Raw genomic sequence first — 17,842 nt, forward strand, 5'->3', positions numbered from 1 at the left:
TGCGTGTAGAATCAGCACTGAGGAGGCAGCAGTGGTAAAAGATGGGACAGGATACTGCACCGAATCTGTGCATTTAACTTCATTGCTGCTAACTTCAGGCTCTGTTATTCTGTGCACATGCGCCCCACGACAGCCTTTATCACACAAGGGTGAGGAGAGGGCTGTGTCGATGGATGCACTGGATCTCCTGAGATACAAACCTCCCTTTTGTTTCTGCAGGTTGATCTGCAGAGGAAGGTTGAAGAGCGGAACAGACTTCTGGGAGAATACAAAGTAAGAGACTCTCCTAGCCCAGTCACATGGAGATTGGGAGAGCCCTGGAAACATTCTTCCTGTAGGGCTCTTGCCCTCCCTGTGCTTCATGCTCTATCACTGTGAATAAATAGCAATAACAAGAGATCTCTGTGACGTCCTTTGGAATATGGCTGCTCAGGTTAAGAAGGACTGTGCCATAGCCCAGAGTGTTTTTCACAGTGGTGATCGGGTTGCTTTGGCATCAGGTGTGTGCACTTGAGTGCACCACGCTCACCCACAAACCTACTGCCCATCGCATCTGTGTCATTAAATTATCCTCAGGGCCCTACATGAATCCTGGGCCTATAGATCAGCTGTGCTTCTGGCCTCCGTGCTGAGCCTGTGGCATGTCTGTAGCCCAGGGCAGCATGGGCCTGAGTGACTCTTTCAGACAAGGCCTTAAGGTACAGTTAGAACATGGGGTTTAAGGCAGCTAGGGTGTGCCAGCTTTAACCCTTCCCTGCTCCTGAGGAAGGTGAAGGTGAGCCTTCATCACCTGCTCATACACTGATGCCCTAATCCCTCTGGGTTGCAGAAGGAGCTGGGCCAGAAGGATCGGCACGTACAGCAGCACCAGGCCAAGCTAGACGAAATGCTCCGTCAGCTCTCCGAGGCCAGCTACCAGCAGGTACAGAGCCCGCCAACATGCCCTGCTCTTGAGAAGCTGGTGCCAGCCTGGTCAGCTCAGTTCATACTGACTTGTCTGTTCCCTTTGCAGGCAAATTTGGAGCGGGAGCTGGAGCACAAGGAGGCCCTGCTGGCTCAGTGCATGAAGAGAGAGACAGAAGAGGTGAGTGGGGCATTAGTACTTGGAACACATCAGGCTCTTGGAATGAAGTTCTCTGCCTGACATTATGTAATGTGCAGCTAGAGTCCAGTGCCAAGCTCTCCTGGGCTCCCTCTCTATCCCAGAGAGGCCAGGCTCCGTGGAACGTCACAGCTGGAACTTCTGGGAAGGACTGCTCTCTGCTGCAGGTCAGCTGGGAAAATTCAGACCTATTCAACTTCCCCCATCAACCTGACAAGGGGTGAAGTCGAGTGATCTGAGCACAGGATGGGGAAACAGGAATTCCTGGGTTCCTGTCCAGCCCTGACACTGACTCCCTCCTTCACTGCCCATCTCTGCCTCAGTTTCCCCATCTGCAAAATGAGAATCCTTACACTTGCCTAGGTTCCAGAGTTGTGTGGGTTCTTAAGTGAATTTATGTACCTTGCAGAATGCTGCTGTCAATGGGACTGTATTGTTGGTGCAGTTGCTTTCCATGCCCTCTCACAAATCTGAAGTTGGCACCTTGGAATCTTCTTTTGGGAAATTCAGAAATTTGCTGTACCCTCTGTTAAAGCGTCTTCTCCTTGCAACAGGTGATGGGCTACAGCAATCACAGCACTCAGAGCAATGGCTTCCTCCAGACAGCAGGAAAAGGAGCTGCTCCCACAGCCCACAGGGTGGTAGGTACCCTGCTCCTTAGTCAGAGCCAGCTCAGGACTCCAGTCAGCATCTGGAATGGGTTACCTGGGGAGGTGGTGGAATCTCCTTCCTTAGCGATTTTTAAGGTCAGGCTTGACAAAGCCCTGACTGGGATGATTTAGTTGGGGATTGGTCCTGCTTTGAGCAGGGGGTTGGACTAGATGACCTCCTGAGATCCGTTCCAACCCTGATATTCTATGATTCTATGATCCTTCCCTCTGCAGCTGCCAGCCTGTAAGGGAAAGTGCAGGCCTCTGAGGGTCCCTTGGGCCTGGGAGAAGTGCAGTGCCAGGAGGGAGGGAGGTTACACCGAGGCTCTGAATCCCTGCATTGGCTGATTTCTCCTGGTCTCTCGGGCAGACAAATGACCTGCAGTTGGTGCGTGATGCCCTCCGCAGCTTGCGGAACAGTTTCAGCGGCCACGACCCGCAGCACCACACCATCGACAGCCTGGAACAAGGCATCTCCAGCCTGGTGGAGAGATTGCACCGCATGGAGACACAGAAGAGGCAAGAGAGAAGGGTAAACGTTCCCCACTGGGCTTGCTTCATACCTCCACCTCCTCTTACTGACCAGAGCTAGCAAACAGGGAGTGCTCCATCCCTTCACATCTCTCCCTGCAATGTGCTGATCATGTGGTCACTCTGCTCACTGAATCCTAAAGAAGGCTAGATTGTGGCAGATGGAGGGACCTTGAGGACCCCAGCCAGCCCTGGAGGAACCCCTGGGGTGCAGCAGACCGTGTTTCATTACTGTACCTCACATCTCTGCTCTCACTGCCTCTCACTGGAAGCCTAATGTTAAGATGTGCTGCTTATATCACTGAGAAGCAGTCATCTAGTCCAATGGTTCTCAACCAGGGGTAAGCATACACCTGGGGTACCCAGAGGTCTTCCAGGGGGTACATCAACTCACCTAGATATTTGCCTAGTTTTACAACAGGCTACAGAAGAAGCACTAGCAAAGTCAGTACAAACTAAAATTTCATACAGACAATGACTTGTTTATACTGCTCTATATACTATACACTGAAATGTAAGTACAATATTTGTATTCCAATTGATGAATTTTTTAATTGTATACTAAACATGAGAATGTACGCAAATAATAGTGCACTGTGACTCTTGTATTTTTTATCTCTGATTTTATAAGCAAGTAGTTTTTAAGTGAGGTGTAACTTCAGGGTACACAAGACAAATCAGACTCCTCAAAGGGGTACAGTAGTCAGGAAAGGTTGAGAGCCACTGATCTAGTCAAGTAGTTGGAACAGGGCCTGTAAATCAGGACTCTTGAGTTCTGTTCCTGGTTCTGTCCCTGTTCCCTCCCACTGGGGGCTGTAGGGATTAATTGGTTAACATTTGCAGAGCGCGGTGAAGCTTGTGTGGGCAAAGAGCTGTTACTACACCACCATGGGCTGTCATTGCTGCTGCCTGGGCTCTGTTGTGCTGCCCATTAGGCCTGATGGTGGTATTTGGAAGCAGACACTTGCTGACCTTATAACTACACAAGGTTAGTTTGTCTCTGTCTGGGAGCAGGGCCATGTTAGTGGTTTTAATCAGTCCAACCCATCTGTTGTTTCTTTGTTGGGGTCTATTTCATGTCTGCAAAAAGTGTGGCAGAGTGAAAAAGTAAACAGTGACATTCAAAGTCCAGGCGAACCTGACTCCAGAGTCTATGCTCTCTAAGCCTGTCCATCCCTACAGGCCATGCTGACCCTCAGTAGGGGTTGTAGATTGTGCCACTTTGCACCTCTGGACTGTGGGAAATCTGAGCTCCTAGTATCTTGGGAGAAATAGTCATTCACGTTGGTTAAATTTAAATGCCATATCCTACAGCAGGGGTCTGGGTGAAAATCTGTGTGTATTGGGAGTCTCTGTGTGTTTGTGTTGGGGGGGGGTCTTGTGTGTAGATCTGGTTGTGTGTGTCTGGGTAGGTCTTGTGGCTAGAAGTGTGTGTGTGGAAGAAGATGATCCTCTTAAAGTGTTTCATGACATTTTCCTTCCCTGGTTAGTTTGCTTGCACCACTGGAGGCCTGTGGAACTGACCCTTTGCCCTCAATCTCTTGGCTTTCCCCATAGGCTCAAGGGAAGTCGCCCGCAAGCCAAGCAGCGAATGAGTATCGAGACTCCTGGCCTCCCAACTCCAGTGAGTGCATTTCAGCTCTATCGCTCCAAAAACTGGCTTCACGGCTCAGAGGTTTCCTGGACAAAGTCCACTGCACAGTGTCCCTCCTGGGAAGCAGTACAGGCTGACCTCTCACTCCATTGCTCATTGCTGTAGCATTTCTCCTGGGCCATTTGCTTCATAGACTAGCTTCAGTGCAAGGGGTAGGCAGAATAGGAGCTTGATCCTAACTGAAATTCCTGAGCACTACCACAATATAAATAATAAAAGCAGCAAAGAATCCTGTGGCACCTTATAGACTAACAGATGTTTTGGAGCATGAGCTTTCGTGGGTGAATACCCACTTCGTCAGATGCATGTAGTGGAAATTTCCAGGGGCAGATATATATATGCAAGCAAGCTAGAGATAATGAGGTAGTTCAATCAGGGAGGATGAGGCCCTGTTCTAGCAGTTGAGGTGTGAAAACCAAGGGAGGAGAAACTGGTTCTGTAATTGGCAAGCCATTCACAGTCTTTGTTTAATCCTGAGCTGATAGTGTCAAATTTGCAGATGAACCAAAACTCAGCAGTTTCTCTTTGAAGTCTGGTCCTGAAGTTTTTTTACTACAGTGATCCCACACTTTCACAGGCCTTGGGTGGCAGACCAGTCCTCTCCCACAGACAACCTGCCAACCTGAAACATATTCTCACCAGTAACTGCACACCACACCCTAGTAACTCTAGTTCAGGAACCAATCCATGCAACAAACCTCGATGCCAACTCTGCCCACATATTTACACCAGCGACACCATCACAGGACCTAACCAGATCAGCCATACCATCACCGGTTCATTCACCTGCACGTCCACCAATGTAATATACGCCATCATATGCCAGCAATGCCCCTCTGCTATATACATTGGCCAGACTGGACAGTCTCTACGGAAAAGGATAAATGGACACAAATCAGATATTAGGAATGGCAATATACAGAAACCTGTAGGAGAGCACTTCAACCTCCCTGACCACACTATAGCAGACCTTAAGGTGGCCATCCTGCAGCCAAAAAACTTCAGGACCAGACTTCAAAGAGAAACTGCTGAGCTTCAGTTCATCTGCAAATTTGACACCATCAGCTCAAGATTAAACAAAGACTGTGAATGGCTTGCCAACTACAAAACCAGTTTCTCCTCCCTTGGTTTTCACGCCTCAACTGCTAGAACAGGGCCTCATCCTCCCTGATTGAACTAACCTCGTTATCTCTAGCTTGCTTGCATATATATACCTGCCCCTGGAAATTTCCACTACATGCATCTGACGAAGTGGGTAATCACCTACGAAAGCTCATGCTCCAAAACGTGTTAGTCTATAAGGTACCACAGGATTCTTTGCTGCTTTTACAGATCCAGACTAACACGGCTACCCCTCTGATACCTGAATATAAATAATAGTAATTACTCCTTGGATTCAGGGGGAAATGCCATGTTCTCTCAGACTCCTTAAGGATTATTGTTAGCTGCATTGGGTGCTTGCACCACCTAGTGGCCATGAGTACCATCTCTTAGGCCGGGGTTTAATGTGTACACTGTAGTGCAGGATTCCCCTCACTGCATTTGCCTGACTTGAGAGCAGCGATAGTTTCCTCTGCATCATGGGAACTGCTTTTCTGGGGTCAGTTGTAAATATAACCTGAAAAATCCATTGGTTTGTAAAGACTGAATTCTCAAAGGAGCAGTGAGGAGTCGGCCTGTTGGTGTTGGGGACAAATAGAGAGCCCCACTTTTTAACTACATTGCAGTGCTCAGCACCAGGAGGATTTTAGGGAGATATTAGCAAAGGAATTATGGACACTTAGTATCTGGAGGAAAAGCCCAATGTGGGTTCTGCTGAGAAGTCACCTGGGTTGCCTTTTCTCTCTTCTCTAAAGCTGCAATTTGTGCAGCAGCCTCCATGTCACCAGCCTAATGGATGCAAAACATGCCTTACTTGCCACCTCCCAAAGCCTTTGCAGGCAGCTTCCCTCCACTGCAGAAGTCCATTTATTCAGGCTCTAGCGGATCACAAACCCAGATCTGCTTGGGTGTAAAGAGCTCAAAGTGATGGCTCTAGATTCATTAAGCCAGAAAGCCCTTATGATTGATGTCCAGATCTGCAGTTCACTTCCTTTGTGTACATGTTGTGAAGGTCAAAAACCAGAGAGGGTCTCACTGTGTACACCTTCCCCTGCTTAAGCCTTTGGCATAAACACACCTGTATTGCAGCAATGGGGAGGGTAAGGGTGCAGTCAGAAAGAGAGATGCACATATTAACAAAGAGAAACTCATCACGCGCACAGACACCTCCCTAGTCTATGTAATATGGGCAGAAGGGCAGGTGACTGGGTCTGTTGCGCCTTTCTGAGTTAGTCGGTCTGAGCTGACACGTGACCTCTTGTCCTGTAGGTTTCAGTCAATTATTGCTCCCTCTTTTCTGTCAGTGAAGACAAGCAGAATGATAATCAGTTATACTGAACTGCTAGAAGGGGTGTGCCACTCACGGAATGATTGTCCGAGAATGGGCTGGAATTCTCCGATCACTACAAAGACAGCAGGCGAAGTCTCTGTAGTGCAGGGGGTGTGCTGTATGCACCGTGTGCATTGGGCCGTGTCTCATCATCCCCTGGGGCGGCGCTAGGGTGGCCCTTCAGGCTAACATTGTAATACCTTGCAGTGCACTGTCTTCCTGTAAGGGGGCAAGATCCTGCCCTTGTCAGGGGATGGACTTCATCATCTAAGAGGTCTTTCCCATCTCTGGGTCTCTGCTCCTGGGCTGAAATGATGCTGAGAATGCCTCTAGGGGAACAGGGTGGGAAAGAAAACTGCTCTCCCTTGGCTGCAGTGACAGTACTTGGTGTTTCTCTCTTTGCAGAATTGCCTCATTCTCACAGCATACCCACTGTGAGCAGCAGCGCCTACACCAAAGTGCTCTACTTCACGGACCGCTCACTCACACCTTTCATGGTCAATATACCAAAGAGGTGAGACCTGGCTTTGCCACACTAATAGAGTTTGCTTCACTGAAAGCACGGATCTAATCCATGGTATTTCTCCTCTCCAAAACATGCTCTCCATCCCTTAAATCTGGCTTTTGACTGTATTTCATTGCAAAGAGGAAGTGGTGACAAGAAAGCAGACCCACAATATGTGTATTTGTCACTTTAGGCCTGACTGGATTTCCCAGCTGATGCATATGTAATTAGTTTATTTATTTAAAGCCCCAGAAGATTGATCTCTGGTTTGTATGATAATTCATCTCTGGTTTTATGAGTGAGCAGCAGCCAGACAGATTTACTCTTACTCCAGCACAACACAAACCATTTAGTGCAAGACTCTCCATCTACAATAGCAGCTATCGCAGTCACTGCAAAAAAGAAACATGGAAGAGTTGGTTTGGGTTTGTTTTCAGTAAATAACAGACACTATTCTCTCTGTGATCAGATGCTTTGGGTTGTATCAGGTATTTTCCAGGCACTCTGGCTCAACTTGTAGTGCTGCTGTTCATTGTGCCATGCTGGTGCTAATGTTCAGTGTGCCATATTACAAGCTGTGTCCAAGCACTTGATCTCAGTCCCATGGCAGAATCTGCCAGAGAGGATAGCTCTTAACTCCTGTTTTGCAGGTTAGGTGAGGTGACGCTGAAGGACTTCAAGGCAGCTATCGATCGGGAAGGAACCCACCGGTACCATTTCAAAGCCCTGGATCCAGAATTTGGCACAGTCAAGGAGGAGGTATGTTTGTCCTCTTTAGTAGCAGCTCTCTCCTAATCTAAGTTTGTGTATGGTGTCACCAGCAACAGCCTGGACATTTCTGTCACATTCACTTTCCATGTGAACGAAATCTCTAACTTGCTACAGAGCTACAGTTTTCAGAGCTACAGTTTAAGGGACAACAGCCCCCAAGTAAGGAGCCAAAAAGGGACATCTTCAGTCCCACCCAGAGCACTGACTTTAGTGTGATCACAAAGGTGCACAAGTGGTGGATGGGGATTTGCAGGGTCCCTCCTTCACTGTGCCAGCTGCACCCGGAGGCATTTCCTATGACAGCACCATTCGGGAGATGCAGATTCCAAGCCAGACCTCTAAAACAGGGGTGGGGAACCTTTTTTCTATCGGGGCCATTGACCCACAGGAAAAAACAGTCACGGGCCACACACAGCCCTGCAGGGAGAGAACGGAGGCTCAAGGCTTCCCTCGCAGCACGTCAAGCCAGCACTTGCGGCTCCAGCCCTGCGGGGAGGCACGGGGCTTCCCCTAGGCTCTGGAGTGGGACCAGAAATGAGGGGTTAAGGGTGCAGGAGGGGGCAGGGGGTTCGAGTGTGGGAGGGAGGGAGTGTTCTGGCTGGGGGTGCAGGCTCTGGGGTGGGGCTGGGGATGAGGAGTTTGGGGTGCATGAGGGGGCTCAAGGCTGGGGCAAGGGGTTGGGGTGGGGGTGCAGGGTCTGGGAGGGAATTAGGGTGTGGGAGGGAGTTCTGACCTGGGGCAGGGAGTTGGGGTAGGAGTGCGGGCTCTGGGAGGAAGTTAGGGTGCGGGGGAGGGGGAGTTTGAACTGCAGCAGGAGGGTTGGGGTGTGGGCTGTGGGAGGGAGTTTGGGTGCAGGAGGTGGATCAGGCCTGGGGGTTGGTGTGCCGGTGGGGGTGAGGGCTCTCTGAGGGAGTTAGGGTGCGGGAAGGGGCTCAGGGTGTGGATAAGGGTGTGGGAGGGAGTTAGGGTGCGAAAGGGGTTGCCGGGTGCAGGCTCCGGCTGGGTGGCGCTTAGCTGAGGTGGCTCCCGGTCGGTGGCACAGTGGGGCTAAGGCAGGTGTGATATCAGAGAGGTTTCTTGAATGGGGCAAGTCAGCAGGATTCGGGCCATTTCTACATCTAAATCAGTGCAGAGTTTGCTCCATTTGTGGCTCTGTGGCCCATGGGTGTGAGCCAAGCTGGTGGAGATGGGCTTTCGCTAAAGTATCCTAAATACTTGGGGCCAGAGTCAGCTCTGGCATAAGCAGTGCAACCCCAGTTGAGGTCAATGAGCCTACTTATGCCACAGCTGAATGTGGTTCTTGGTTTTTAATTAGCTATTTTATATAACAAAGAATCCTCTCCCTTTTCCCCACAATAACCCTAAACGATGCCTTTCCCCCAAAAAACTTTTGTTAAGACACATCAGTGCCAGCTTCTCCAGAGATGGTCTAATGTTCGGAGGACTGAAGTTCCCACGCTTTAATCCCAGTTCTGATACTGCCTCCCTGTGTGACCTTGGGCAAATCATGACCCTTCTCTGTATCTCACTTTGCCTGTCAGAAAAATGGGGATAATAATCCTTATTTTTTCTCTATGGGGGAGGAATAGGCAGCCATACTGCTGTTTTCAAAGCATGGTGGGAACTTAACATGCTATGTAAGTGCCAGTTATTTTTATTATTTGGTTTAATTCCTCCATCTCTCATGCCATTCAGATGTAACAAAGCGGTGTCCATCCTCCAGAAGTGATCTGATTCTCTCTCTGCCTTTTTATAGGTCCTCCATGATGATGACATCATTCCTGGTTGGGAGGGGAAAATTGTAGCCTGGATAGAAGAGGATCATGGGGAAAATTAATCAGACTCTTGGGTGTTATTATTGTGGGGACCCGTAACTGGCTGGAATGCTCGGAGATAATGACCAAAAAGAGTGTGAGCTGGGACATGTCCAATTCAAGCTGCCAAAAGAGAGGACTTCTCTGCAACCAATGGGTAAAACACTTTTGTGTGTGCGAGGATGCCTGGCATTTAACTTTCCATGGCCAAATGCAGACAGTGTTGTGAGACTGAAATTGCAGATTGGTGGGAAAGAATCATCTTGCTTTGTCCTGTCAACAAAACCCTGGAGGCCTTATTGATGTGTTTCTCCATTCTCCTGGTTCCCCCACCCCCTGGAATGCCTGCTGCTGTTTGTAGACTGCACATTTCAACTCTGATTTGACACATTCAGTATTATATGAACCTGCAACCATAAGTTCTGCCCTCATGGACCAGAAGATGCTGCTAGATTCTTCTTTTACCAGAAGATGTGACCAACCAAAATCCATGCCCAGATGATTTGTGCTGAAGAGGCAGAGCTCCCTCCCGTGAACTTTGCAAGCTCTTGATACAAAGAGCACCAGGAACTTGACAGTGAAAGAAGCTTGTGGATTGTGCTAGGCACTACCATAGCAAAGACCACCAGGTTGGCAACGTTGTCTTTCTTCCCAAGTGCAGGCTTCCATTTCCTCGACTTGCTTCTGCTGTTTGCCCTCCAACTTGCAATCAGGTCTGAGCTCTGTTGCCCTGGGAAGTTGGAACTCTTTGGTAACCAGGTGCTTACTTAACTGCCAATGGATTTTTGTTTTGGGGAAGGGAGCAGGAACCTTCCTAGCTTCCCCACAGGGGTGATAAGGTACTTTTGCTTCTCCTTTTGCCAGTCCTTTCTCTACAGCCATTACCATCCCTGCCCTTTCCATACATCCAGTAAGGCCAACCGAAAATCTAATCTACTCTCCCAGGAAACAAGCAGGGATGTTTCTTCAGGGATGAAGTGACAGAGTCTGTTCGATTGGTGTATCTGTATTCCTTCTTCTCACTTTCTCTGTGCAGGCATCACCATGTACTTGATCTTCACTGATTGACAAGGCCGTTAAGCAAATAACCAAACTTCTAGGATAGATATTGTGAGCAGCAGTACCCCAATTCCCAGCATGCTTTCGTCTCTGGCACCTAATGGAGTAGGAAATGGTCAGCTGGGAGAGCATGTGCTATGAGATCCATTAGGGTGTGTCTGCACTGCAATAAAACATCCATGGTTGGCCCATGTCAGCTGAGTCCAGCTCATGAGGCTATAAATTTTCAGGATAGATGTTCAAGTTGGGCTGGAGCTTTGGGACCCTGCAAAGCAAGAGGGTCCTAGAATCTAGGCACCAGCTCTAGCCCAAACATCTACACTGCAATTTTATAGCCCTGCAACCTGAGCTCAAGTCAGCTGATACAAGCCAACCATGTGGTTTTTTCTTGCAGTATAGACATACACTTAGGGACCCAGGTTATCTCACTGCAGTGCCAGGCCCTGCTCTCATTGTCAGGCAGCCTGACTTCTGCAAAGCTGGCCACAGTCTGCAGCAGATAGGCACTGTTGATTGAAAAGGTCAAACAGCCTCTGTCTGTTCATCTTTGAACATGCCCCATCATTGAACTGCCTGCTTGTCTGAGTTGTGCGGGTGAGGCTGGGAGAACTTGGTTTTATTATTTTATATTAATGTGACCTTTTGTAAACTTGTTCCTGTTTTTTGGAATTATTTTGTACCGGTTTACATCATTGTCTGAGGTGTATATTTTTATACCAGTGCAAGTGCTTTCTGTATATTTCCACAATACTGTGCTGTAGTTTACTCATTTTCTAGAGAATGTCAATATGTTTTATACAGTCTCCTGTTAACACCACGCAAAGTGGGGTCCATGGCTAGCTTTATTTCACTACAAAGTACAACTAGTTCCTACTGTTTTTATATTTTGCCAGCTGTTTCTCATATAGACAGGAATTACGTGTAGTTGTCTTATCACTCCCACTATTGCAGGAAGAGCTCAAATACCTTTCTGACCCCATTCCTGCACTGGTAGAACACGTGTTGGCTGTTAAGCCATTATTGATCAGTTCTATTTCATCGGCTGATTTACACACACTCTTTCTCATCATAAACAGCCATCGAAACGTCAGCATTTGGGAAAGTTCTTCAATGGGAGAAAAGCAGTATCAGTACTGAAAAGAAACAGAAGTTTTCTTCCTCCCTGGAAATCACTGGTTTCTCTGTTGCATGTGTTTTAGTGCATTGCTATAAGACAGCATGGGGTTATCATACTAAAATGCATTATTGTATTTGAGTTGCAATTTATCTTGAATGTCTTTTAATTAAAGTTTTACTAGTCTGCTTAATTTCAGTCAGAGTTGTGCGCTTTAGGTAGGACTTATCCATTTTATGGAAACAATTAAAACAGTAATTTTTCAAAGGCCTCCATGTATCCATCCTGTATCCCTCTCTGCTTTTAAGAGATGAGCAGTGTTTAAGAGTTGTCTTTGGTGACTCAATGGCTGAGGTAATTGCTAATGCGATAGAACTTCTCACCTCTAGGTCACAGGTTTCAGTCCAGTCTCACTCAGTAGTGATCCTGGTCACCACCTCAGCAATGGCTGGTTGATGGCCTAGGTGGAATGAGTTGGGGATCTGTCCTGTTCCTAGTGGTTCCCCATCCCCATCCCCACTGTCACCACTGAAATGCCTGTTGGCAATCTCAGCAGAGGGACCAAGGACTGAATCGGCCCTGGAGCCACTTACTGTCTTGTGTTCCCTTCAGGGCTGGAGCGAAGTACATTTGGAGGCACAGAGAAGGAAACTTGCATTGCCACTGCCCATGCTTATTCTGGGGATAAAGATTTCCTTCTGTAGCACTATCAGCCAAGCACCCTTCATCAGTGCTAAAACCACATACAAACTAGAACAGAAACCTTGTTCCCTCTGTGATAATTACTGTTCTGAGTTCAGTGGCACCTTATAGACTAACAGACGTTTTGGAGCATGAGCTTTCGTGGGTGAATACCCACTTCATCAGATGCATGTAATGGAAAACATAGACATACAGGATGGATGCATGTTCTGAGTTCAAATCCTTGAAAAGTATTGGCAGCACTCTGCCCTCGGACATGCACATCCAACGCCCACAGAAGTCACTGCGACTTGTGTGAAAGAACCTGAGGACTAAAATTGAAGGCCATGGCCACGCCTTGTTCTCCTCCCGGGATTGCTCCCCTAGGCTCTAACACATGCACAACTCAGGTTCAGCTTTGTTCCTGCAATGACATGGCAGTTTTCTCTTGGCTTCCTGTCGTATGAATGAGCAGAAAGGAGTATGGGTTAGGTCAGGGAAAGTTATTCACACAAAATAAAAGGGGACAAGACAATCCTGGAAAAGAGTAGGTACACCGGGGCCAGATTCTCCTTTCATTTATACCAGTTTTACTCTAGTGTATCACCATTGGCTTAAATAGATTTACTCCTGATTTAGAGCAGGGCATATGGGATCAGAATCCGGCCTTGGACTTGGTTTACGTTTTCCTTTGATTCTATACATGTCTATTTCTGCCCTATTTTCTGCAAAGCTACTTTTTGGTTTCCTTATAATTGTAACTTGATTATTTAACACACATGCTATATGTAAAGTTATATTTTCCTAGAAACTCTAAAGATTGCATTCATCACTTTTTAAAAGGACAATTACTTTCAATCTGCAGGTCCTCCAACAGAGTGAGAAATGAGGTTTGTGTGTACATCTAAGAGCTGTATATATCTGACTGGATGTACTTTGGATTTATGGACTAAAAATCATTTAAATAAACTGTTTTCATTTCATTTGCAAATGGAATCTGATCAATCCATTTGGGTGGGGAGGGAGGTTCCTTTGAACTGAAGCTTCTAATATGTTGACAGGCATGCAATGCTCATGTATATGGGTGTGTTGGCAAGGCAGTAGGAACAGAATACACAGCAGAGGACACCATCTTGCACTGGAACTGAGTAAAGGGACTGTTCCATCTGGCTTCCAAAATCTTTAAAGACAGCAGGAAAGCTCAGAGACTGAACCTCACTTTGAAGAGAAGATTTGGATCCATGCACATTAAACAGCAAACAGCTCTGGGCTGGTCAACTGCTTGCAAGATTTGTACTTATTTTTAAGTGAGATATTTTAAAACTACGACTAACCTCTGACTCAGACCATACTGCTCATATAATTTAAAATGAAATGCAATAGCTTTTGGGCTCAGTTAACTCACAGATTTATGAGCAAATATCACTGCAGCCAATCCTGTTTACGCATGCAGGTGCAGTGGCTGGGTTTGCCGACGGTGATGGCACAGTAGAGGCAAGTCCTGTGTGCTGAAAACAGCGCTTGCTAAATCATTTAAAAACCTTGAAGCAGTAGTGATAAAGACAAGAATACTTTGCGTATATATATATAAAATACCTGCCAACCAAGGATTTCAAAGCACTTTATAGATGTTAATGAAGTCTCTCAATCCTTATGGGGAAATGTCAGTATTGCTAAGGATAGCTGATGGGTTGGAACATTTTACCAATGGGGAAACTGAGGCAAAGAGCCACCCTAAACTGGACAAATTAAGACCCTGATGCTGAAACGTCTGTGTGAGCCCCACTGGTCAGTCATGCTCTGTATGGTTTTGGGAGTTCAGATGCAGAAATTGGGGCCTATAGCTCAATTAATTCTGGGACCCGGATGTATGTTATGGGAGAGTCAAACCTGGCACTATTTCTGGGGTGGAGAGGCCTGCGACTGTGGGCCTAACTGGAACTGACATGCAGGTTTGGCTGTGCTCTAAAGGCTCTTTTCCCCACTGGGGAACAGCCTCATGCCTCCCCTAGAAGGTGAGGACAAGGCCCCGCTTTTGTACTACGTAACTCCCACCTAGGGCGTTCTCTGGGTCTGCATGAGTTCAAATCAGTGTGGCATTTCCCCTTCATCGATTCATACAAGAACCACAGCATCTGCCTGTGTGCCATCATAAAGGGAGTTGCATTCCCTTGAGAGACAGCACAGCGGGCACCTTCGAGGCGCTGGGGTGACAGCTGCAGGAGGATGCCCTGAACGTAATCTGGGCTCGATATCTACCTGCCTGTGTTTAACCTTCCACTTCCCTGGTGCCCAGCTGTGGAGCCGTCTCCCACCAGGGCCTCTAATAGGTATGGGAGAGAACAGCACAGAAGAGGGTGCGGGGCTGGAGACCCTCAAGTCTCTGCGATTCCTCCCTGCCCCTAATCCCCCCACCCAATCCTTTGTTCTTCTATCCCAGGTGCCCTATTCCCCTGCTCTCCTCTATCCAATTACGCCCTCAATCCACACCTAATGCCCCCACTCCCCTATAATACAACCCCAGACTCTCATGCTCCACAGACCCAGTGGTTCCCCATCCACTCCCCATCCTGCCCCCAGACCTCCCCTATCTGTCTCCACCCTACCCCTAGGGACCCCTGCTCCCCCATCCTGCCCCCAGACCTCCCCTGCTTCCCCCATCCATCCCCACCCAACCCCTAGGAACCCCTGCTCCCCCTTCCTGCCCCCAGACCTCCCCTGCTCCCCATCCATCCCCACCCTACACCTAGGGACCCCTGCTCCCCCTTCCTGCCCCCAGACCTCCCCTGCTCCGCATCCATCCCCACCCTACACCTAGGGACCCCTGCTCCCACTTCCTGCCCCCAGACCTCCCCTGCTCCCCCATCCATCCCCACCCTACCCCTAGGGACCCCTGCTCCCCCTTCCTTCCCCCAGACCTCTCCTGCTCCCCATCCATCCCCACCCTACACCTAGGGACCCCTGCTCCCCCTTAGTGCCCCCAGACCTCCCCTGCTCCCCATCCATCCCCACCCTACACCTAGGGACCCCTGCTCCCCCTTCCTGCCCCCAGACCTCCCCTGCTCCTCCACCCATCCCCACACTACCCCTAGGGATCCCTGCTCCTCCTTCCTGCCCCCAGACCTCCCCTGTTCCCCCATCCATCCCCACCCAACCCCTAGGGACCCCTGCTCCCCCTTCCTGCCCCCAGACCTCCCCTGCTCCCCCACCCATCCCCACACTACCCCTAGGGACTCCTGCTCCCCCTTCCTGCCCCCAGACCTCCCCTGCTCCCCATCCATCCCTACACTACCCCCAGGGACCCCTGCTCCCCCTTCCTGCCCCCAGACCTCCCCTGCTCCCCATCCATCCCCACACTACCCCTAGGAACCCCTGCTCCCCCTTCCTGCCCCCAGACCTCCCCTGCTCCCCATCCATCCGCACCCAACCCATAGGAACCCCTGCTCCCCCTTCCTGCCCCCAGACCTCCCCTGCTCCCCTTCCATCCCCACCCAACCCCTAGGGACCCCTGCTCCCCCTTCCTGCCCCCAGACCTCCCCTGCTCCCCCATCCATCCCCACCCTACACCTAGGGACCCCTGCTCCCCCTTCCTGCCCCCAGACCTCTCCTGCTCCCCATCCATCCCCACACTACACCTAGGGATCCCTGCTCCCACTTCCTGCCCCCAGACCTCCCCTGCTCCCCATCCATCCCCACACTACCCCTAGGGACCCCTGCTCCTCCTTCCTGCCCCCAGACCTCCCCTGCTCCCCATCCATCCCCACACTACCCCTAGGGACCCCTGCTCCCCCTTCCTGCCCCCAGACCTCCCCTGCTCCCCCATCCATCCCCACACTACCCCTAGGGACCCCTGCTCCCACTTCTTGCCCCCAGACCTCTCCTGCTCCCCATCCATCCCCACCGCTAGGGACCCCCGCTCCCCCTTCCTGCCCCCAGACCTCCCCTGCTCCCCCACCCAACCTCACACTACACCTAGGGACCCCTGCTCCCCCTTCCTGTCCCCAGACCTCCCCTGCTCCCCCATCCATCCCTACACTACCCCTAGGGATCCCTGCTCCCACTTCCTGCCCCCAGACCTCCCCTGCTCCCCATCCATCCCCACACTACCCCTAGGGACCCCTGCTCCCCCTTCCTGCCCCCAGACCTCCCCTGCTCCCCCATCCATCCCCACCCTACACCTAGGGACCCCTGCTCCCCCTTCCTGCCCCCAGACCTCTCCTGCTCCCCATCCATCCCCACACTACACCTAGGGATCCCTGCTCCCACTTCCTGCCCCCAGACCTCCCCTGCTCCCCATCCATCCCCACACTACCCCTAGGGACCCCTGCTCCTCCTTCCTGCCCCCAGACCTCCCCTGCTCCCCATCCATCCCCACACTACCCCTAGGGACCCCTGCTCCCCCTTCCTGCCCCCAGACCTCCCCTGCTCCCCCATCCATCCCCACACTACCCCTAGGGACCCCTGCTCCCACTTCTTGCCCCCAGACCTCTCCTGCTCCCCTCCATCCCCACCGCTAGGGACCCCCGCTCCCCCTTCCTGCCCCCAGACCTCCCCTGCTCCCCCACCCAACCTCACACTACACCTAGGGACCCCTGCTCCCCCTTCCTGCCCCCAGACCTCCCCTGCTCCCCATCCATCCCCACCCTACACCTAGGGACCCCTGCTCCCCCTTCCTGCCCCCAGACCTCCCCTGCTCCCCATCCATCCCCACCCTACCCCTAGGGACCCCCGCTCCCCCTTCCTGCCCCCAGACCTCCCCTGCTCCCCCACCCAACCTCACACTACACCTAGGGACCCCTGCTCCCCCTTCCTGCCCCCAGACCTCCCCTGCTCCCCCATCCATCCCTACACTACCCCTAGGGATCCCTGCTCCCACTTCCTGCCCCCAGACCTCCCCTGCTCCCCATCCATCCCCACACTACCCCTAGGGACCCCTGCTCCCCCTTCCTGCCCCCAGACCTCCCCTGCTCCCCCATCCATCCCCACCCTACACCTAGGGACCCCTGCTCCCCCTTCCTGCCCCCAGACCTCTCCTGCTCCCCATCCATCCCCACACTACACCTAGGGATCCCTGCTCCCACTTCCTGCCCCCAGACCTCCCCTGCTCCCCATCCTTCCCCACACTACCCCTAGGGACTCCTGCTCCCCCTTCCTGCCCCCAGACCTCCCCTGCTCCCCCATCCATCCCCACACTATCCCTAGGGACCCCTGCTCCCTCTTCCTGCCCCAAGACCTCTCCTGCTCCCCATCCATCCCCACACTACACCTAGGGACCCCTGCTCCCCCTTCCTGCCCCCAGACCTCCCCTGCTCCCCATCCATCCCCACCCTACCCCTAGGGACCCCTGCTCCCCCTTCCTGCCCCCCAGACCTCCCCTGCTCCCCCTTCCATCCCCACACTACACCTAGGGACCCCTGCTCCCCCTTCCTGCCCCCAGACCTCCCCTGCTCCCCATCCATCCCCACACTACACCTAGGGACCCCTGCTCCCCCTTCCTGCCCCCAGACCTCCCCTGCTCCCCTTCCATCCC

At 51.1% G+C, this 17,842-nt stretch overlaps 1 protein-coding gene across 5 annotated transcripts in view; it reads left to right on the top strand.

Annotated features, from left to right (window-relative positions):
- Positions 1-13,308, top strand: part of DIXDC1 (DIX domain containing 1) — a 74,698-nt gene extending 61,390 nt beyond the window's left edge. For 4 of the 5 annotated variants that reach the window (XM_030538225.1, XM_030538227.1, XM_030538224.1 and 1 more), the window contains 9 exons: positions 220-273; positions 830-922; positions 1,013-1,084; positions 1,657-1,743; positions 2,123-2,284; positions 3,841-3,907; positions 6,774-6,882; positions 7,524-7,632; positions 9,401-13,308. In XM_030538225.1, coding sequence (XP_030394085.1) covers positions 220-273; positions 830-922; positions 1,013-1,084; positions 1,657-1,743; positions 2,123-2,284; positions 3,841-3,907; positions 6,774-6,882; positions 7,524-7,632; positions 9,401-9,481 — 834 coding nt within the window. In that variant the 3' untranslated portion in view covers positions 9,482-13,308. The remainder of the gene's footprint in view (positions 1-219; positions 274-829; positions 923-1,012; positions 1,085-1,656; positions 1,744-2,122; positions 2,285-3,840; positions 3,908-6,773; positions 6,883-7,523; positions 7,633-9,400) is intronic. The other variant, XM_030538228.1, reaches the window with a different exon arrangement.
- The last annotated feature ends 4,534 nt before the right edge of the window (positions 13,309-17,842 follow it).

Source organism: Gopherus evgoodei, chromosome 19, assembly GCF_007399415.2.
Source record: "Gopherus evgoodei ecotype Sinaloan lineage chromosome 19, rGopEvg1_v1.p, whole genome shotgun sequence".
NCBI classification, from domain to species: Eukaryota; Metazoa; Chordata; order Testudines; family Testudinidae; genus Gopherus; species Gopherus evgoodei.